The sequence below is a fragment of the Rhinoraja longicauda genome, chromosome 1, assembly GCF_053455715.1.
Source record: "Rhinoraja longicauda isolate Sanriku21f chromosome 1, sRhiLon1.1, whole genome shotgun sequence".
Taxonomy (NCBI): Eukaryota; Metazoa; Chordata; class Chondrichthyes; order Rajiformes; family Arhynchobatidae; genus Rhinoraja; species Rhinoraja longicauda.
This window is the reverse complement of record NC_135953.1, coordinates 29,650,043-29,673,299: the sequence shown is the minus strand read 5'-3', so window position 1 is coordinate 29,673,299 and position 23,257 is coordinate 29,650,043. Positions and strand designations below refer to the sequence as shown.

The window sequence follows — 23,257 nt, the reverse complement described above, 5'->3', positions numbered from 1 at the left end:
GGCTCTGGAGAGGGTCCAGAGAACGTTTACACGAATGATCCCATGAATGAGTAAATTGACCGATGATGAGCGTTTGTCGGCACTGGGCCTGTACTCGCTGGAGTTTAGAATGAGGGGGGGACCTCATTGAAACATACAGAATAGTGAAAGGCTTGGATAGAGTTGATGTGGATAAAGGCTTGGATAGAGTTGCTTCCACCAGTGGGAGCGTCTAGGACTAGAGGTCCTAGCCTCAAAATTAAAGGACATTCTTTTAGGAGAAATTTGTTTAGTCAGAGGGTGGTGTATCTGTGGAATTCTTTGCCACAGCAGGCTGTGGAGGCCAAGTCAGTGGATATTTTACGGCAGATTCTTGATTAGTACAGGTGTCAGAGGTTAGGGGGAGAAGGAATGAGAATGGGGTTAGGAGGTAGATCAGCCATGATTGAATGGCAGAGTAGACTTGATGGGCCGAATGGCCTAATTCTACTCCTATTCCTTATGACATTATGACAAAAAGAATTTTGCAGATGATTGATGTGCATCCTCATTAATCTAATAAAACTCAAGATGAGATTTTGCATCAACTATACATGCACAGCATTTAGCTAGATGTTAACATTGCAATCACAGACTCAAAGGGTCACAATTTTTATGTCATGTTCTGCTGCACAATATAAAGAGAGTAATTTGACAACAGTGAAAGCAGTTCCAAAAAAACAGCTATTCTCTTTGACTGTGAATGAATTGGTATATTATTAACCGCATGCAGAATTGATGCCATCACCTTCGTTATGATGTAAAGATCGATCTATATTTAAGAGCAAAAGAAAGCAAGGCCAATTATACAGCTTCTTGCATCCATTCCACCATTAAATAAGATTGTGGCTGGTCCTCAGATCCTCGTCTACTTTGCCATGCAATCTCTATTCTCTGGATTATCCAAAAGTAAATATGTCCCGGTCTAGAACATACTACAAAGACTGAGCAAGGACATCACTGGGTTGAAACCAAAATAAATGCTTACAAATCTTTGGGTAAATAAATGTGTGTCCTATTTCAGTGAACCTATTCCTTTATGCTTCAGTTTCTCCAGCTCGAACAAAGAGAATCAGCATCTTAGATTTCAACGAGCATCAGTATTTCTTTTAAACTCTGGTGTGTACGTGTCAATCTTATTCAATTTCCCTTCACAGTACATCTTCTTTATCTCAAAAAATCAATCAAGAGTATTACACTGCACAACCTCCACCTTATTTTGGTCTGATATTGCATTTAAACCTCATTAGATGGCCACAGATGGATCACTATTCCCATGGAATTAAAAATAATAATTCTTTGTCCATTAATTATGAAATATTGTTTTAACTATTTGCCTTGTGTATCGGCTGCCAAATCTTTTCATCTGGCTTCTCAATTTATCTTAGTCTGTTCACCTCTCATAGTTTCACTAAGAGTCAATAGTAACATTTTAGCACATGATCGAACTGCTGAATGGATTTATTTAAGTTTGTGTTTTTAACTGAACCGTGCTCATCTATATACAATTATATAACAATTATATATAATATATAACAATTATACTTTGACCACTTGTCCACAGGATACTTTACCATGAGATTGACTTTAATTAAATTGTTTCTGAGTTAGTTTCAGGAATACTTTATTCCTGAGGGTTGGTCTTTGTAAAACCAATTAAAACCATTTATGTATTTATGTCACTGTGTCATTTAACTGGTTAACAAATGCTTCGTGTATCCAGGTGCAATTATTTTTTTTGTTGACATTTTAACAATTTTTAATGATTTAACTTTGATCACTATTGCACTATTATTGCTACACTCAGCCCTGACATATTCTACTTGGCAATCCCCAATGCTTCTTGGTTCTTGGTCTTATTTTTTTGTTTTCTTTTAAAATCAAACTATTCCCTCACCTAAATCAACATCTGTCACTCCTTTTAAAAATGTTTAACTTTTATTCAAAAAATGGTTACCACTGCAAGTGAACAAAAATCTGGTGCACACGTCAGTTCTTTAAATACTTTAAACATTTATTAAATGTTTAAATTTAATGAGATTACAGCTGACAATTTTACCATCAAGGACAGCAGCATGACACTCCCTAGAGACGCAACAAGACAATGGCCACATCTTTCATGCCGTCAAAATCTACACCAAAAATAATTTTTTTTAAAGTACAAAATTTTAATTGAACTAAACACACAAGATATAAAACCCTCAAAACAAAAGATAATGAGAAGCTCAGACTTGCAAGAGGAGTCATTTACAACAATAAATTAAGAGCAGTTTTGCCTGTATAATGCTTTCTGCTCATTGCAGCTTTGTTAAAAATGTCTATATGTTACCTGGTGAATCAGTTAAGGGCTCTACTACCCAAAATACATCTGTTAATATTGCTGATATGTCACGGCATTAAATATTTAATTATCGCTCAGTCCTGCTTCACATGAAAATAAACCTCACTTTTTCAATCATGTTCAGTCACAGTATATGAAAATACAGCAATTGACTGAATTGCCTACTCTTTAAATTTGCTTATAAATATTGAAACTGGAAATGGAAGCCAATCTTATAACTGGGGCTTTGGTTCATTGGTTAAGAAGAGTTTCTGATATAACACAGTATAGTAATCTGCAAAAATAAAATAAAAAGGATCTGGGAAAAAAATAAATCACACAGGTCCAGTAATAATGCGGCCGCAGACTTAGATATGCTGAACAGGGAACGGCAGAATAATATAATTTGCCTTTCATAAGTGTCCTGGTACATATCAAATGGTCGCATTAGCTACTTGAAAAGAAAATGGGGGAATACATTCAAAGCTTGGCTAGCTGCTTACATTTTGATTAAAAGCATAAAAAAATACAATATGCACCAAATGTTCCCATTTCATGGAATCCTGTTTTAACATCAATATGAATTAAGGCTTGGTACAGAGCAGCTAGAATCTCTGACTGGAAGTAACATTCTGAAGCCATAGTTTTGCCCAGACCAACAACGAGGGAATCTGGAAGTTGCAACTTTTATTTATATATAAAAATAAATATAAGAACATTCAGGTAATATCAGAACAAATGGCAACACAAAATGCGTGTTTTTTAAAATATATATATAGTTCGGAGCAGACTGCTATCATCCCTTTGTTTTCAAGCTGGTTCAAATTCCTGACCACCTTGGTTTTAAAATTCCAGTGAACTAATGAGTTTGATGTCAGAAGTCAGGAACTTTACATTTAAAATTACTTATTAAACAAAACAAAATGGAATTAACCACATTCACATGTTTCTACAAGTGCAATAATTTGCTTCATCCTGCTTGTTATTACTCTAGTATTCCCCCAAATTTTGTTAGAAATTTTGCTTTTATTCTTCACAGGACAGCAGTCCTGACTTGCAATCGAATGAGCTATAAGCATTGAAAGAATTCTTCTGGTTCTTTTTATCCTTATTTAATATACCTCCTATTGTATCACCTAGACAGCAGAAAAAAATAGCCAATTTTATTTCTCCACGAAACCGCTAATAATGCCACATTAAAGACCATACCTCACACAAGACTTATACAAATTAAATAAGCTTGTATCCCATCAGTTTAGGCAACAGTTAAACCCACAACCTAGAGAAAAGCAGGCATGCTTCCACATCATTGCACCTGACCTTTTCCAATTTCTTAGCAAAATGGTAAACCTATGCATCAGATTACGTGGCAATGCATTCTCTTCCATTTATACACTTTTAAAATAAGCATCTTTTAAGTCTAGTTAGTGACAGGGCCCTTGAAATGTTAAACTTTGCATTTGTAGGGAACTGTATGATTGCAAGAGTCTGTCTCAAATCAAATTCCTCAACCCATCCCACCACTCACAATAAGGATTCACTGTGTTCATGGAAGCCTAAAACAGATTGGACAAAAGAAAATGCTTCACAGAACATGGGTCAGAGCCATATAAATGCAGGGACTAGAGGAAACATTAGAGATTCATAAGTTCGCAGGTATTAATAATTATAGCATTCTATCTCCTGCAGAAATCACACAAGTCAAAAAATTATAATTGAGAAGAAATAGAAGTTGGAGTAGACCACTTTATCCCTCATTCCTGTTCCGATGGCTGATCTTTTACTTCAGTATTACATTCCATCGTTAACCCAATATTCCTCAATTCCCTTAATATCTAAAACCTTTAAATATACCGAACGACTGTCTCTCCACATTCTGAAAGATCTGATTAGATTAAATTAGAATCAGAAGAACCAATTCTGATTAAAAGAGCACTTACCAGAAAAAAGTGATTCTTAATCACTAACAATTAAATATTGAGCTAATTAACATAAGCAATTGCTTATTGATAATTCAAACATTTATGTGCTGTATACTTACTATCATTAATTTTGCCTTTACAATTTAAATAGGCTTAGAGTGGCCATTAATACATTGCAGTTAATTTTGCATTTAAAGTAAAACTTTTTGAAGGAAAAGACTAAAGTTTACCAGGCCTGGCCAAATATTTACAAATCAGTGGTTAGAAAGGTTGCCAGGAATATTTCCACAAAATTGAAGGTCAATCCTGCAGGATTCAATCACATACTGAAAAATGTTATCTGAAAAATGTTAGTCGTAACCCAGTATCACCAGTCCATTTTCTTTTTAATCATTTCCAATACCTTTTAAAAATCTGGGGTTATTCCTTTTCCCATATCCCTGGTTATTCAAAGGAAAAAAAACAATAGATGTACTTCTGCACTTTAACCACCAGGAGTCAGCATAATACCATAAGAGAACGAGGTTCTGCCGCAGAGGAGAAGGGTCCTCATTATGTGCAAGTGGGATACTTGGGTGCATCACAAAGAGTCTTCCAGGCTTCCAGGCACACATAATAAATATAGCTCCCATTAATTATTTTATGCTATTTTGTTGGCCAAAAGTCCGCAAGTGCATTTTACAACCTTCTATTTTTATAAATGAACGATTGCTTTGGTTTAGCTACCTCCTAACAGGACAACATTCTTTATAAAACCTTCTTCATCATATATTATAGTTCATGCACATTATATTAAATTTGAGGTTCCAACTTTTTTTTTGGGAGATTGAAGTGAAAGAAGTTAAAACTAAAACAGTTCTGGATATAACACTGGTCCACCACTCACCCCGACAGTCTTATGAATGAACATATGAAGCAAAATATTTTAAAAAGAAATGTAAGACTCCTTTAAAAATTCTATTTTATCCATGCAGTTAAGTACTCATTTGCTTCAGAAATTAAAATCACCTCATGGATACTCATACATTGGTGCAAGTAAGAACAATCACACACACACACACACACACACACACACACACACACACTATTAGAACAAGTTATCAACACATCCTTGAATCCTTGTGGTTTTAGATCATTCATCACCAAACACATACTTCCTGGGAAATATTTCCACAAATTATTTTTCTTGAGTGCATCACACATTTGAACAACCAATCAACTTAACCAAAGGACAGCGGTGTTGCAAATAAACCCTGTTTAATTTGGCCCAACAGAAGACAACTTTGTATCTTTAAAAGGCAGTGCTCAGGTAAACCAACTAATGGGTGACTAAATAACATTTCAGCAATAACCTGTTAATTAAGATTCTACTTTTTCCTTATATATTTAAAATGACTTCCGTGAATATTTTTAGCTTCTCGGTGTGGAAGAAACATAGAAAATTGGTGCAGGAGGCCATTTGGCCCTTCGAGCTGATCATGGCTGATCATAAACCACTCACTACATGTTAACAAAAATTAATTGGATTTGTGGTGATAGGAAAATTTTCATATTATTTTGTATTAAAAAAAGGAAATATGTATAGCAATTGTACAAAAAAACATACACTTTCAAATCTTAAGTTTTACTTTTAATCAAACTACGGCTGAAAAGTGATGCTGGCCATGAAAGCAACAGTCTATATGGGTGAGGTGTTTGAGGGATTCACGTGACATTCCAATGACACAAGTTAAAGCTGCAACAAGGCAGCGTTTGCCTCCGCTGAAGCAGTCTGTTCTGCGTGGAGTTACTTCGACTGTCTGATATTATATTGTGTGAGAATGCTCCTCATTTCTCTGATGTACACAAGCGCTTGGACTTAATGAAGGCCATGCCATGTGTTCGCATGTGTGTGTTCAAGGCAGCTTCAGTTTCAAACGTTTTGGAGCAAACTTTGCACTTTTTGTCCGTCATCATCATTTCAGCCTGACTCTCTTCCAGGCTCATTTTGCAGTCCGCTGTGTTCTCCTCCCGGGCACCGTTTTGCCTGGCAACTTGCTGTGCATTCTTCATCTTGTGAACAATGAACAAGTGTCTGGTTAGGGACTGGAGAGAGGTATAACAGAGGCCACACTCCCTGCACTGAAAGGTTGTGCCATCAGTTTTGTGCTGGGGGAGATGTTCTTGGAACTGAGTCACGTTCTCTGTGGTGAAGCCGCACACGGCACATTTATTGAGTTTGATGACATTAATTTTCAGTTTCTTCAATGGCTGTGTGATGGCTCCCCTGGGAGGAGGCCGGATCTCTGCCACTTCATCTTCTGTCTTCCTCTTCGGCGGCATCTTAATCTGTGGGAAACAACAAAAGCTCGAAGTAATACACTCTTGGTCAATCTCAGAGAAACTCCAGCGACAATACATTGCTTACCACTGAAGACATTTGAAACTGCATTTAGAGTGTTTGAATCACTTTCACTGTCTTGCCGATTAGTGACCACAATGATACAAAAAATCTAATCTAAATTAGCTGCCGCCACTGATAACAATTATTTCACTTAACCGAGGTACTGGAACAACATCAAATAATGACAGTAAAGGTCCAGTGGTTTTTAATATCCGACTGATTCTAAGCTTGAATAACAATCTTGAAAACAACCTCTGCTATTAACTAAATTAATGAGCAAATGAAAATGGTGCCATTTTTGTGTGATTTCTGCTGCCAGTAAGATTCATATTGTTTGGTGCATTATTTTTGTTTCCACTGGGAGTGTCTCCACTGTCTGGGATTGCCAGCTGGTGGGAAGTGGAATGCTTGTGCATCCAACACCAATTTTAAGTATTCCCAAATCAAGGATAAGATAGGTGAGCAAGGATTACCTTCTTTTGTGGCTATCCCATGGTAAGCTTTGGAAGAACAGGGTTTGCTCCAAACTGACCTGCTGAACTCCCTGCATGTTGTGCATGACTCAATTGCCTTTGTAAAATTGCCCCTAATGTGGATGAGAAAGAGCTGATTCTTAGAACAAGTATGAATGGGTGATCGATGTTCGGGATGTTCAGTAGTCTAAACGGCTTGTTTCCATGCTATATGTCTAAACTAAGATATAGCATGGAAAGTCGGCGGCAGCAGTGGGTGCCTCGGCGGTGGCAGCGGGTGCCTCGGCAGTAACGGGAGCCTCTGCGGTGGTGGGGCCTCGGCGGTCGTGGGGCCTCGGCGGCGGCTGGAGCCTCAGCGGCAATGGGAGCCTCGGTGGCAGTGGGGCCTCACGGTCGAACCACGATCAGTGGTTGATGAGCGTGAGGGGGGAGGGGAAGACAATGGGGATCCGGTGTGGGGGCCCGCCTTTGAGGAACAATGGGGACGGGGCGTGGAGGGATCGCAGTGAGGGACGGTGGGAGAACAAAGGGGGACCCGGTGTTGGGGGGGGGGGAGGCACTCTAGTTTAGTATCCTCTGCCCAGGGGATAAGTCTGTGTTTGTTTGTTCATCCATTCCGGTGAAGACGCTGTGCACATGGCAGCCAGCCAACAGTCATTGCCTTTTCCTTTTGTTTTCACTTTTAATTTCAAGTTTTCGTGTTGTGTGTTGTGACTGTCGGGTGACCAATTTCCCTCCGGGGATGAATAAAGTTTTATCATATCGTTTTTCATTTCAGGTACAGGACTGTGCAGAACTGTTGACCCCCTCTCTGTTATGGCATTCAGTAATCCCAAAGTCAAGGTAAGAGCAACCCGGTCATTTGGTATATCACCTGCTAGCTCAAAATATTCCTTTCCTCCGTCACTAGAGTACCAAGATTATTGCAAACACCTTCTGGGGAAGCCACTACTTCTTTCTCAACATCTAACAAACCCTTTACTGCGAAAAACCAAGAAAAGACTGGAAGTGCACAAACTTCCATCTCCTGCATGTAGCCTGCATATTACACATCACTCTGGTTTAATGGTTAGTGAACTTATATCATGAAAATCCCTACCTATGATTGTGGGAGGGTCTTCAACGCATGAACTGCTGGAGCTCAGAGCATCCCGTCAACCCTTCCTCAAAGGAATCGTTGCAAGCCTTAAGAGGCATGCATCCCAAAAAATAGTTTTAGAACATCAATATATGTTGCATCTTTTGCCAAATTATCTTTTGAATATGTCAACCCAGATGGTGTCCCTGGCTCAAATATACTCTAACCATGGCATGAGTTGAAATTATGAAACACCAATATTGACTCATTAAATTGTAATTAGATTAGAACAAACCTTACTACTTGCCTTCTGACAGGCACGCACAATGTAAATAACAATTCCTTTACTGCAAATTCACTGAGGAATAATAATGCAAAGTTATGAAAAATGTTTAATATTAACTTTGTAGTAAAACAGCCTTTTCGCTGGTATACCATTTTAACTGCTAAAGTATGTTCTTGGACCCAAGAGTCTAAAGATCCACACATCCTTAAATTGATTTTTTTTTAAATGGAAGTGCCGGAAATCTGGAACTCCATTCAGCAGGTCTGGAAATCCTTGTGGAAAGTGGATGGGATTTAAAGTTTCAGATCAAATACCCTTTTTCAAATCTGGCAAAGGAACTGAATTGTTCCCTCTCTTTCCCAGTTCTGACAAATATTCTTTGTCATGAAATATTAGCAGTTTATTTTTCCATAAATGATGCAGAATAGTGAAAGGCTTGGATGTGGAGAGGCTGTTTCCACTAGTGGGAGAGTCTAGGACTAGAGGTCATAGGCTCAGAATTAAAGGACATTCTTTTAGGAAGGAGATGAGAAAATTTTTATTTAGTCAGAGGGTGGTGAAATTATGTTTTTTTTTGCCGTAGAAGGCTGTGGAGGACAAGTCAGTGAGTATTTTTAAGGCAGAGATAGATAGATTCTTGATTAGTACAGGTGTGAGAGGTTATGGAGAGAAGGCAGGGGAATGGGGTTAGGAGAGATAGATCAGCCATGATTGAATAGCAGAGTAGTCTTGATGGGCCAAATGGCCTAATTCTACTCCTATTACTTATGACCTTATGCGTGACCTCCTTAAATGGAATATCTTCGAATTGACAGAGGAAAAGGGATCTATATATCCATTCAAAATCTGGGGAAAACTGTCCTTGGAGACTCAAACCTACATTTTTAAACCTTCTGCCTTAGACCTAAAATTACATGTATTCCTAGAACAATTTTCACCAATGAGATCAAAATCAAAGTAGGAAAAGTATTCTGCATTGTCATGGACCATAACTCTGGAATCCAGCTCAACAAGATAGTTGTTGCAAGCTGTGGGCCATGTTTGATTAAAACTAACCTGACTATCTTCTTTCTTTGGAGATTCTGCTATGGTTGTTGACTCTGTCATCTGTGACACATCAGGATTTTTTATGCCATGCATGAGTCGAATGTGTTTTTCTAGCATAAACCGTTTGGTGAATGTACGTTTAGAATCAGGGCAATTCCTGGAAATAAAAAAGATATGGACATATAAGCAAGATGTACAGTGAAAGGATTTAACCAATCATTACATCATCACAAGCATCTTCAACTTCCCTGCAAACAAATGAACATACTCTCATTAACTATGAGTGCTGATGCAACCATACAAATTCAATACTTTGATTACAAAAATGTTAATTCCCTTCTGGCAACACGATGAGGTGCTAAGAATAGCCTGTGGATTAAAGGTTTTACAGAATTTATCCAAGATAATTGTTCTTTACGGTAAAGAATATCAATGATTGGGACAAAACACAACTGGAAAACTGGGCACAACATTTTCCTACCCAAAGAACTGTAGAATATATCTGAAGGGAAGAGAAGAGATGACAATTCAGACAGTATCTGTGAAGGAAAATGACAGCCTCATTGACAGTCTCGTTGGACAGAAAATGACAGTCACAATTGAAATCAATCTGTCTATTCCCTCCACAGATGCTGCCTGACCTGCTGAGTTCCTCCATCTACACAACATTTTTTTTGCTAAAGAAACAGTAGAGATGTTTTCCTAAAGCAAGGAGGAGGAAATTTGAGGCATGTGCTTGTGATCATTTTTTTCTATCTGGCAGTCTTGACACGTCTAACATCATGTTTCCGCTCTTCTGCCATTCACATTGCCTTGTACAAAACCCTTGTAACTTGCCCTTTACTAGAAGATGTTGCATTTTCCTTTCCCAGTGTCTGTTAGGCCTTTTCATTATTTCTTTCAGTCCCTGGTATGCCTTCTAAGTGCCAACTTGGTTCAATGGCAGCACTCAGAAGACACTGGGACTCAAATAAAAAGATGAGTCCAGACCGAAAAAGTCAACTGTTCATTTCCCTCCACAGATGCTGCCTGACCCAATGAGTTCCTCCAGCACTTTGTTTTGTTGTTCAAGATTCCAGCATATGCAGTCTCTTGTGTCTCTTAGAACTTGAATATGTGAACTATACTGATACTTCAATATAAGATTGAAGTATTGCATTGTTGGGGCTCTTCCTTACAAAAGAAATGCCAGACAATCATTTACCATCACTTTTGGTGGATTTAAATAGTCCTGCTGTGTTATTTGAATATGACAAACGCTTTCTCCTTCTTTCTTGACCAACACTTGGCCCTTAGCCAGTTGAACTGATCATTTCTTGCACCATGCAAAGTAAATTCTAAAAAATTATGCAATATTTGCCTGGGTTATAATATTTTGACTATTCTTCAAAAAAATAACTAGATGCTTTTCACTTGGTCTGAAAAAAGACTATTTGTTCCTCTTTTCAGTATGATTCACAGAAGGAGGTCAGAGGGTTAATACACAAAAATATCATTAATTATAGCTAGAAATGTCAGCTCAGGCTGGGTCAGGAAAGGGGCTCATCTCTGCAGGATGGAAAGAAGTACCAGAGACGTGCCGGGCACTCCAAGGACTCAGAGAACCCATGGCATTAAAGCCCAAAAGTGATGTGTTTCAGAGGAAGGTTGGAGCAGTTGTGGCTGTGAAAGTACAATACCCTACGAAAGAAAAGTATATTGGGTTTGAAGCCTTGGTTTCACAGTGTTTAATGAGAAATGCTTCAGAGTGGGACTTCTGAGAAAGTCTTATTGTTCATTGAGAGAAAGGCACAGATTTGGGGTAGGGTCAGAATTGAAAGATCTGGTTTCATCGTGTTCATTTGAAGGATGGAAAATAAATCACCCAATTCTCTACAAAATTAGGATCATGCCAATTAATTTCCATCACCCTCAGCATAACCTGGAATCACATTTTACTGATCCACTTGTTTATCCATCCAAACCCATAGAAAAGCTTTGATTGAGAATTTCGAAGCGAATTAACAGTACCAGTTTTCACACAATTCTGCTGCTGCAACAAATAACTGCCCCCATCCCTTCTTCACCTAGAATATAGTTTTTGTCATGCTCTTCCTGGTGTCTTCGCTTACTCCATCTCTAATTTCTCCCAACACAAGCTCATCCACAACAATGCCCTCTACATATTACAACCAATATGTACCAGAATTGGTTCTTTTTGCTTCAACAGATTGAATCCTTATGCATCTCCTCATTATCAGATTAATTTGTATCTTACTTCACCGTTTATCTTCCCTTTCTCACCTTGTACCCTCCACCCAAGCATCAAGCAAAAATGTTTAGCAGTGGTCCTCCAGCCTTCCAGTTCACATGTTAAAAACAATTTTATCTTCCTACATCTCTATGCTTCCCATCATCTTTTTTTCTTTTGACCTTGGGTACCATTGGGTATGTTGCAGCACCCTTGTTGAGCAGAGACACATTCTTTTATGCGCATTGTGCCGAGATGCAAATTATAGGTGGTTCCTTATTTCTTGTGTTATCAACTGCAACAGGTCCCCCCCCCCCCAAATTCTTGTCTCTTCCAGCATAAACCTATAATTTCTATTGGATATCTGATAGGAATTAAGATGAAATGTGTTTTGGAAGGAACTGCAGATGCTGGTTTATACCGAAGATAGACACAAAATGCTGGAGTAACTCAGTGGGTCAGGCAGCATCTCTGGATAGAAGGAATGGGTGACGTTTCGGGTTGAGACCCTTCTTCAGACTGAGCGTCAGGGGAGAGGGAGTTACAGAGATAAGTGTAAGAGATCAAAAGAGATGAAGTTCAAGTAAAATGTAGAATAGACGATTGTTAACTACAGCAAAGGAACATCAAAGATTCAGTAAATATATAAGTGCGGTATTGTATTGGCAGCAGCATTAGCATGGACACCTGTCCGTTCTTTGTGTTCTAGGAGTTATGAAAAATCCCAATAAAAAGTTTCCATTCACCTAATTTTCCTTTAGTATTTATTGTAAAAGATTATACATGTTGCTGGCTACATTTTAATCCAGCAACATTGTTCATTTATTGCAAAGTTGGCAAAGAAGCTCTGTGGATGATTCAAACGCTGTTCATGAGTCACATAAAGGTCGAGGACTACAACGGAACAGTTCACAAAAGGCATTGCCATGTGCGCACATATTCTTTACTTCAAACCCAAGCAAAGGCCATGTAGAGTTTCTAGAATAAATGCAAGTGACTTTATCTATCCGATATCTGCACTTTGCATGTGTGCATGCATCATACAAATGTCACGTATTTATTATACCATACTGATTTTCTATTTTTTAAACGATCCATAAGTATTTATTTATTAATTTACAGATTTAATCATTCCCCACAATTCTGAGTTGCTTTGGTTTTCATTAAGCAATATGTCTCTTTACGATTTTATCCACTTCCTCTGAGGAAGTTGTTGCTGTCTTAATTAAATTGCAGTACAATCTTTGGTCACTTCTGTCAAAATCTCCACTGGATCAATTTCTGGAACATCCTCAGGATCACATAACTCATCCATATTCCATTTAATATTTTGCAGACATTAACTGGCTTACATGCACAAATCTGATTTTATCTTCTTTTTTCTAATTAGAATGGCAGATTTTATTCCCCAAAGGACATTAGTAAACCAAATGGGGAACTCATCACAATTGAGTAGTTTCATGGTTAAGCATTAGTGAGACTGAATTCCTGCGGCACATCTGCCATGGAACATTAAGTAGTGGACGACTCTAGTTATCATATTATGAAAAATAAACATCACATTATAGTGTTAGCAAATTCATATCTGACATAACTTATGCTAACCACCCACCATAATGGTTCCTGAGAGAAAACTAAAGAAAGCTTTAAAGTGGCCAGAATGAAATTATCCTTACCTGGTCATAGAGTCACACACCACGAAAACAGGCTCTTCGGCCCAACATGTCCGTGCCGACTAAGATGCCCATCTAAGCTAGCCCTATTTGTCTATGTTGACCCATGTCCCTCTAACTTTTCCTATCCCAATGTCTTCTATGTTTGTTATTGTACTGTCATATGTTGAAAGACTGGAGCGGCTAGGCTTGTATACACTGGAATTTAGAAGGATGAGAGCGGATCTTATCGAAACATATAAGATTATTAAGGGGTTGGACACGTTAGAGGCAGGAAACATGTTCCCAATGTTGGGGGAGTCCAGAACAAGGGGCCACAGTTTAAGAATAAGGGGTAGGCCATTCAGAACGGAGATGAGGAAAAACATTTTCAGTCAGAGAGTTGTAAATCTGTGGAATTCACTGCCTCAGAAGGCAGTGGAGGCCAATTCTCTGAATGCATTCAAGAGAGAGCTGGATAGAGCTCTTAAGGATAGCAGAGTCAGGGGGTATGGGGAGAAGGCAGGAACGGGGTACTGATTGAGAATGATCAGCCATGATCACATTGTATGGTGGTGCTGGCTCGAAGGGCCAAATGGCCTACTCCTGCACCTATTGTCTATTGTCTATTGCCTCAACTACTTCCTGGCAATTTGCTCCATCCACATGCCACCCTCGGTGTGAAAAGGTTTCCCTGCAGGTTCCTATTGAATCTTTCCACTCCTACCCTAAACCTATGCCCTCTAGTTCTCGATTCCCATACCCAAAAGTGCACTTGCCCTTTCTATGCCCCTTATATGCCAATATAAGGTCACCACTCAGTCTCCTGCACTCCCAAGGAACAAAGTCACACACAACCTCTCCCTATTACTCAGTCCCCCGAGTTCTGGTAACATGCCCGTAATTCTTCAATAATCAATAATGCTTTATTTGTCACATATGCAACTGCATCGTGAAATTTTTGCATCTATTGAACATGCAGGTGCCGCCATTATTAGCGGCATTATTCAAAGTCCACAGTCCGTCCAGTCTTTTCTGCTCTCTTTCTGGCTTAATAGCATCTTATCTTTCGCATGGTGATCAAAATTAAACGCTATACCCGGTGTGGCCTTATCAATGTTTTATAGAGCTGTCACGTAACATCCCAACATCTATACTCAGTGCATGACTGATGATGCCCAGCATGCCAAAAACCTCTCCACCATCTTTTCTACTTATGACATCACTCTCCGGATTCCTGACTCTTGCCACCCTTGCCCTTCATTCTGACAGGAACATGTAGATCTTGAACTCTCTCCATCGCTCTTTTAAAAGCCTACCTCTTGCCGATGTCCCTTTGCCCACAAACAATCTGCTCCAATCAACATCTGCAAGCTGCTATCTAACTGTTTTATAAAGTTCACCTTGACCAATATAGAACCTGACTTGTGAACCAGTTCTGTCAATTTCCACACCTATTTTGGAATTAATTGAACAATGGTCACTGGTCCCAAAGTGTCTCTCACTAACCCCTGAGTTACTTGCCTTGCGCTATTTCCAAAGAGGAGGTCAAGCTTTGTCTCTCCCTAGTGGGGCCCACTATACGTTGGCTGAGGACACATGCCGGAATACACTTGACAAATTCCACCCCATCTAAGCCCTTAGTACTATGGCAATCCTAGTCTATATTAAGAAAGTCCAATTTCTTCTGCTTTTCTATTACTCTTGCAACTCTCCAATCTCCTTGCATATTTGTTCATCCAATTCCCATCAACTATTTGGCAGCCTGTAATACATTCCCAACAAGGTGATCATCCCCATGTTATTTCTCAGCTCCGCCAATACACACAGTATGATCCCTTATTAATTTCATCGTGGTCTACTCCTGCGATGTTTTCCTTAATCAAAAATACAAATAATCTTCCCTTTCCTCCATCTCTATCCTACCTGTAGTACAAATATCCTGGAACACTGAGCTACCAATCCGGTCTCTTATTTAGCCATGCTTCTGTAATGGCTATAATAGCCTATTCCGTGTACCTAACCTTGTCGAGTTCATCCGCCTTACCTGCCAGTCCACTGGCATTGAAGTAAATGGGTTTTAATCAAGCAGACTTTCTTCGATCCCAGCAATGCTCCTGCCTATCTTGTCTATTGAACTTGCTGTCACTGACATCTGTGTCAACTTCCAGCTTCCATCTGCCCCATGAAGCACTACTGCTTTTGATACCAACCTCCTTCCATCTAGTTTAAATCCTCACGGCACCAGCCAATCTGCAATTAGCATATAAGGTCACAAGGAATAGGAGTAGAATTAGGCCATTCAGCCCATTAAGTCTACTCCACCATTCAATCATGGCTGATCCATCTCTCCTTCCAAACCCCATTCTCCTGCCTTCTCCCCATAACCTCTGACACCTGTACTAATCAGGAATCCATCTATCTCCGCCTTAAAAATATCCACTGACTTGGCCTCTACAGCCTGCTGTGGCAAAGAATTCCACAGATATACCACCCTCTGACTAAAGAAATATATTCTCATCTCCTTCCTAAAAGAACATCCTTTAATTCTGAGGCTATGACCTCTAGTTCTAGACTCTCCCACTAATGGAAACATATTGGTCCCTCCCCAATTCAGGTGCAACAACCTATCTCTCTTGTGCTAGTCACTTCTGCTGCAGAGGACTGGTCCAAAAATCTGAATCCCTGGCCCCTGGACCAACTCTTTAGCCAAGCATTCATCTGACCTATACTTCTGTTCCAATCCTTATTAGCATGCAACATATATAACTTTTACTCTGCTAAAAATGTCATCACATCTAATTAGTAGGTCTTCTGTCCTTGTCAATACCATTTCCATTTTTCTTCACCCAGGGGTGAAAAGCATTCATTCTGATGATGGTGACATCAAATCTAATTAGAGAGATTGCTGTCTTTATCAACAAACATCTAAGAGGTTAGAGGACAGCAATGCTTCTGTTCCACTCTCAAAAGTATGTTGAGTTTGGAAGAGATTATACGTTTCCTAAATGTAAGTGTAATATGCCATCTGAAGGTTTTTATTAAATCTGTCAATATTTCAGAGCTTATTAAGTGTTACAGAAGCAGAAATGAACAAATTCCAGGGAATTCAACATGGCTAAATTTCTGACAGATAGCTTTATACACATCCATGGCATTGACTTCCATTGCACCTGTTCTGCAGTACATGGTCCCAAGAAAAAAATGAAACAGCACTGACTGGATTTTTGCTTTCCCTTAGATGTAGCTATCTTTAACCAGTCCCACAAAATGGAAAAATAACATATTCAGGAACTTGGCAACATGTATTACATTAATAAGGAAAGGCTGTTCCAAAGAGCAAAGAAAGACTCTATGTTAAAAAATAGCAAAACCAAGTATGTGTTGAATATTTTAAAATAATGATAGTGCTTATTGAAACAGTTAGTCTTGAGGTGGGTGGGCTCTTATTAGTCATTTCTTTATTGATATTTTATATTAAAATGTATATCATAATCATAACATATTTAGAATTTGAAAAGGATGAAATATTAGAAAGGAATCTTCAAAAGCATTGTAACTGAGAACCACAAAATGAATATTGAGCACTTGATAAACAGGAACATGCATTATTTTGTTTCCCAAGTATTGATAAGACTTTGCTTCATTGAGACAGTCAAATATGAATATGTGTAGACTTCTATCTCACACCGATCTAAAGGGAAGCAGATCATGAGTGGCACAAACTAAATTACCAGCATGTCATGAAAACCTGATTTAGAAGGGAGCTCAATTAATATTCTGCATTTATGCAGGTCCAACCACACAGGATGCTTACTTTAAATTGTGCACCGTGCACTGCTATCAAACTGTCCTTGAAATTATTTGAAAGATTAAGATTAAAAGAATAATTTGAAATACTGGTGCATTGGAGCAGAAAGGATAGAATTAATGCAGACATACACTAGAAGCCGAAGCTATAAGGTGAGAAGGGTATAGTTTAAAGGAGGTGTGCAGGGCATTTTTTTGTTTAGAGAGTGGAGGGGCCTGTAATGCACTGCTGGGGGGTTGGTGGAGGCAGACATGATAGTCAAACCCGAGAGGCATTTAAGCAGGCACATGAACATGCAGGGAATGCAGGGAAATTGATTATGTGCAGCAGATGTGGTTAGTTAAATTTAGCATCATGATCAGCCTAGATATCGTGACCTGAACCTGTGCTATTCTGTTTTAAGGTCATACGGTCATGTGACCTTGTCAAGTCATGTGATAGGAGCAGAATTAGGCCATTCGGCCCATCAAGATTGCTCCACCTTTTGATCATAGCTGATCTATCTCTCCTAACCCCATTCTCCTGCCTTTTTCCAATATCCCCTGACACCTGTACTAATCAAGAATCTATCTATGAAGCAAAGGAATGGGTGACGTTTCGGGTCGAGATCCTTCTTTATACTGCCTGTCCCGCTGAGTTACTCCAGCATTTTGTGTCTACCTTTGATTTAAGCCAGCATCTGCAGTTCTTTCCTACACATAAGAATCTATCTATCTCTGCTTTAAAAATATCCATTGACTTGGCCTCCACAGCCTGTGCCAAAGAATTCCACAGATTCACCACCCTTTGACTAAAGAAATTCCTTCTCATCTCCTTCCTAACGGAACGTCATTTAATTCTGAGGCATTGATCTCTAGTCTTAGACTCTCCCACTAGTGGAAACACCCTCTCCACATCCACCCTATCCAAGCCTTTCACTATTTGGTATGTTTCAATGAGGTTCCCCCTCATTCTTCTAAACTCCAGCGAGTACAGGCCAAGTTCCATCAAAGGCTCATCATATGTTAACCCACTCATTCCTGAGATCATTCCTGTAAACCGCCTCTGGACCCTCCTCAGATATGGTGCCCAAAATTGCTCAAAAATACTCCAAATGCGGCCTGACCAGTGCCTTAAAGAGCACTTAGCATTACATCCTTGTTTTTGTATTCTAGCCCCCTTGGAAATAAATGCTAGCATTGCGTTTGCCTTCTTTTCTTCCAATTCAACTTGCAAATTAACTTTTTGGGAAGCACCAGCACATCCAAGTCCCTGATTTCTGGATTCTCTCCCCATTTAGAAAATAATCTACGGCTTTATTCCTACAACCAAAATGCATGGCTCCACACTTAGTTACACTATATTCCATCTGCCACTTCTCTGCCCGCTCTCCCAACCTGTCCAAGTCCTTCTGCAAAGTCCCTGCTTTCTCTGTACCACCTGCCCCTCCACCTATTTTCGTATCATCTGTAAACTTGGCCACAAAGCCTTCAATCCCTTCATCCCAAATCATTAACATGCAACGTGAAGAGTAGCGGCCCCTGCACTGACCCCTGCGGAACTCCGCTAGTCACTGGCAGCCAACCAGAAAAAGCCCCCTTTATGTCCAGAGTACCAATTTGAACGGATGCTAAAACCATGTAGAAGTTACAATATTGAAAAGATCTGATACGGCTAGGTATGAGAAATTAATGCTTTAAAAAAAAAGAACAATGATTAACAAAAAATCAAGCAGCGGGATACAAAACTTTATGGACAGTAGAGAAATAAGGTTATCAATGGTCTATGACAGGGATCTCCAAACTATGGCCCACAGGCCACATCCGGCCCGCCATGAGATTTTACCGGGCCCGCAGCAAGCTCTTAGGCAGAAGCTGCCGGCGAAGGTTCGCAGGAGAGCGGATCGCCACCGACGCAGAGTTGGGACAAGGCGAGAGATCACAGCGTCCCCTCGCAAACAACAAACTCAAGGAAACTTCCCTCCTCGCCGCTGCACCCGCCACTCACCCTGGGGAGAGAGGGGGGGGGGGGGGAGAGAGGGAGGGGGGGAGCAGCAGGTGAGAGCAGGAGCGCGGGGGGGGAAGGTGTCAGAGGGTCCGGTGAAGGAGTGCCGTCACTTGCGGGGGCTGCTCCCTCCCTCTCTCTCTCCCTGTCTCTCTCTCTCTCCCAGAGCCAGCAAGATCTGCGCCGCTGCTCCATTCTCACCCCGGGGATGCGGGGCTTCTGAACAACACTTGTGTTTGTTCTTATTTTGCTGCGTTAGAGGGAGACGGGGCCGGGGAAGAGAGTGGAGGAGCGGCGCAGATCTCGCCGGCGCTGGGAGAGAGGGAGGGGAGAGAGAGAGGGGAGGGGGGAGAGAAAGAGGGGAGATAGAGAGGGGGGGAGAGAGAGGGGTCCTTCACCGGAGACACTCTCTCTCTCTCTCTCTCTCTCTCCCTCTCCCTCTCTCCCTCTCCCTCTCCCTCTCCCTCTCCCTCTCCCTCTCCCTCTCTCTCTCTCTCTCTATCTCTCTCTCTCTCTCTCTCTCTCTCTCTCTGTATTTTTTCTGTTTTTATAAATAATTGTATATCCAAGGTATATATATAAACATAGCACAAAAAGTAAGGAAATTTGTGTTTGGTAGATTATTTCTTTGTTGTAACAATGCTTCTTGGCAATAAATCTTATACCGTTGGAAAGCCTGTTTATTTCCCTTTTAAATGGTGCCACATTTGTAAGTAAAATGCATTTGTGGGATGAGCAGCAGAGCTGAGTATGTGGGTTGCGCCCATGAAAAATCTGCCAAATCTTCTCTGCCAATGCCAAACAGCTTATTCTGCCATTGACTCTTGTTCGGTGTTGTTTGGTGGATTGGATGATTGAAGTCTGAAGAAACAAGACATATTGGCAATTTAACAATTTATTCATTTAATAAACAGGAGCCTCAGTAGCGTGTGGAAGAACCATACACAGCCACAACAGCCTGGCACCTCCTCCTCATGCTGGTCACCAGCCTGGTCACACACTGTTGTGGGGTGGCATCCCATTCTTCAACCAGCATTTGTCGCAAGTCAGCCAACGTGGTTGTGTTGGTCACTCTGGCACGAACAGCACGCCCAAGCTGATCCCACAAGTGTTCAATGGGGTTGAGGTCAGGACTGCTGGCAGGCCATTCCATCCTCTCCACTCCCAAATTCTGGAGGTAGTCTCTGAGAAACCCTGCTCTGTGGGGGCGAGCATTGTCATCTTGGAGGATAGAGTTCGGTCCCAGACTGTGGAGATATGGGATTCCCACTGGTTGCAGAATCTCATCTCGATATCTCTCTGCATTGAGATTGCCTCCAATGATGACAAGCCTCGTTTTTCCAGTGAGGGAGATGCCGCCCCACACCATCACACTGCCTCCACCAAAAGATGTTACTCTATCGGTGCAGCAATCAGCATAGCGTTCTCCGCGTCTTCTCCACACTTTGACCCTATGATCCAACTGCCGTAGGCAGAATCTGGACTCATCGCTGAACATAACGTTCCTCCACATGTTCAGGTTCCAGTGCACGTGTTGCCGACACCAGCGCAAACGGGCCTGACGGTGAAGGGCAGTCATGGCAGGCCTCCTGGCAGCCCAATGAGACCGGAGATCGGCTGCGAGCAGTCTATTCCGAATTGTCTGGGCAGAGAGCCGTCGGCCATATCGTCCTGCAAACCTTGACTGCAAATCTGTAGAAGACAGCCTACGGTTCCTAAGTGCTGACAGGGTGAGGAAACGGTCTTCTTCGGGTGTCGTCTTCTTGGGACGCCCACTTCGCGGCCTGTCTCTGACATCCCCCGTTATATGGAACTTGGCCTTCACTTTGGAGATGGTACTAGGGCTCACTCCAAATAATGCTGCAACTTGGTTTTGCGGAACACCAGCTTGAAGTTGCCCTATCGCACGGGCCCTATCCAGATCAGTCAAACGTGGCATGCCGATTCTTGGTGCAGACACCTACTGACCACTGTAGCAGGGCCCATACTCACAGATGCTGCCAATCAGGTGCCAATCAGGCACCTGGTTGTCAGCACCTGGGGGTACCAGAAGCTCGAAATAAGAGTCAATAGCAACAACAGAATAAGCTGTTTGGCATTGGCAGAGAAGATTTGGCAAATTTTTCATGGGCGCAACCCATATACTCAGCTCTGCTGCTCATCCCACAAATGCATGTTCCTTACAAATGTGGCACCATTTAAAAGGGAAATAAACAGGCTTTCCAACGGTATAAGATTTATTGCCAAGAAGCATTGTTACAACAAAGAAATAATCTACCAAACACAAATTTCCTTACTTTTTGTGCTATGTTTATATTCCAATATTTCAAGCTTTAAAAAAAAATGGAATATTATTTATTTGTTGCCATATAAACCTAATGTAAACTAACCTAATCTAACCTAACCATTTTAACCTTTCCTAATCTAATCTAACGTAACCTAGACTAAACTTTTTTGAGTTCATTAAATTTATAAAACTCACACCTTTATTTTTTCCTACGGCCCGCAAAAATGTGCCAAATATATAATGTGGCCCTCATGCTGAAAAGTTTGGAGGCCCCTGGTCTATGAGAAAAATAAATAGACTTTTATTTCTTGTATAAATTTAAGAATGCAGCCAAACAATCAGGGAAAGAGGTCATTTTATTTTTCTTTGTACACAATGTCTATTGCAGCATTAAAAAAAACTGGTATTAAACCTTTCGAAAAGAAATGAATCCTTATAAATATAAAATTCAAGAACGAATTCATGTACAAAATTCATGTACAAATCAAGTACAAAATCACGAGAGGAATAGATTGGGTAGATGCACAGAGTTTCTTGCCCAGAGTAGGGGAATTGAGGACCAGTGGACACAGGTTCAAGGTGAAGGGGAAAAGATTTTAATAGGAATCTGAGGGGTAACTTTTTCACACAAAGGGTGGTGGGTGTGTGGAACAGGCTGCCAGAGGAGGTAGTTGAGGCCGGGGCTATCCCAACGTTTAAGAAACAGTGAGACAGGTACATGGATAGGACAGGTTTGGAGGGATATGGACCAAGCGCAGGCAGGTGGGACTAGTGTAGCTGGGACGTTGGCCGAAGAGCCTGTTTCCACACTGTATCACTCGATGACTCTCGAACTTCTGTTCTCATTCAGTTCTGTTACCATTGGGCTTTAGAATTGGTGGGAATTCATGACTATGGGTAATATGTGCCTCCATCTCCTCCCTATGTCAGATCCATAATATAGTAAATCAATTTAAAATACAACAGTACGTTTTGACTGTGGACATGGCCATTATAGAAACATAGAAATATAGAAAATAGGTGCAGGAGTAGGCCATTCGGCCCGTCGAACCTGCACCGCCATTCAATATGATCATGGCTGATCATCCAACTCAGTAACCTGTACCTGCCTTCTCTCCATTCCCCCTGATCCCTTTAGCCACAAGGGCCACATCTAACTCCCTCTTAAATATAGCCAATGAACTGGCCTCAACTACCTTCTGTGGCAGAGAATTCCACAGACTCACCACTCTCTGTGTGAAGAAATGTTTTCTCATCTCGGTCCTAAAAGACTTCCCCCTTATCCTTAAGCTGTGACCCCTGGTTCTGGACTTCCCCAACATCGGGAACAATCTTCCCGCATCTAGCCTCTCCAACCCCTTAAGAATTTTATATGTTTCTATAAGATACCCCCTCAGTCTTTTAAATTCCAGCGAGTATAAGCCTAGTCTATCCAGTCTTTCTTCATATGAAAGTCCTGCCATCCCAGGGATCAATCTGGTGAACCTTCTCTGTACTCCCTCTACGGCTAGAATGTCTTTCCTCAGATTAGACAATAGACAATAGACAATAGGTGCAGGAGTAGGCCATTCAGCCCTTCGAGCCAGCACCGCCATTCAATGCGATCATGGCTGATCACTCTCAATCAGTACCCCGTTCCTGCCTTCTCCCCATAACCCCTCACTCCGCTATCCTTAAGAGCTCTATCCAGCTCTCTCTTGAAAGCATCCAACGAACTGGCCTCCACTGCCTTCTGAGGCAGAGAATTCCACACCTTCACCACCCTCT

General features: G+C 40.8%; 1 protein-coding gene across 9 annotated transcripts in view; it reads right to left on the bottom strand.

The window, feature by feature from the left end:
- Nucleotides 1-2,104: 2,104 nt before the first annotated feature.
- znf532 (zinc finger protein 532) overlaps nt 2,105-23,257 on the bottom strand; it is a 121,204-nt gene continuing 100,051 nt past the window's right edge. For all 9 annotated transcript variants that reach the window (XM_078426142.1, XM_078425804.1, XM_078426317.1 and 6 more), the window contains 2 exons: nt 9,537-9,684; nt 2,105-6,588 (listed from right to left, as the gene is read on the bottom strand). In XM_078426142.1, the coding sequence (XP_078282268.1) occupies nt 6,088-6,588; nt 9,537-9,684 (649 nt within the window). In that variant the 3' untranslated portion in view covers nt 2,105-6,087. The remainder of the gene's footprint in view (nt 6,589-9,536; nt 9,685-23,257) is intronic.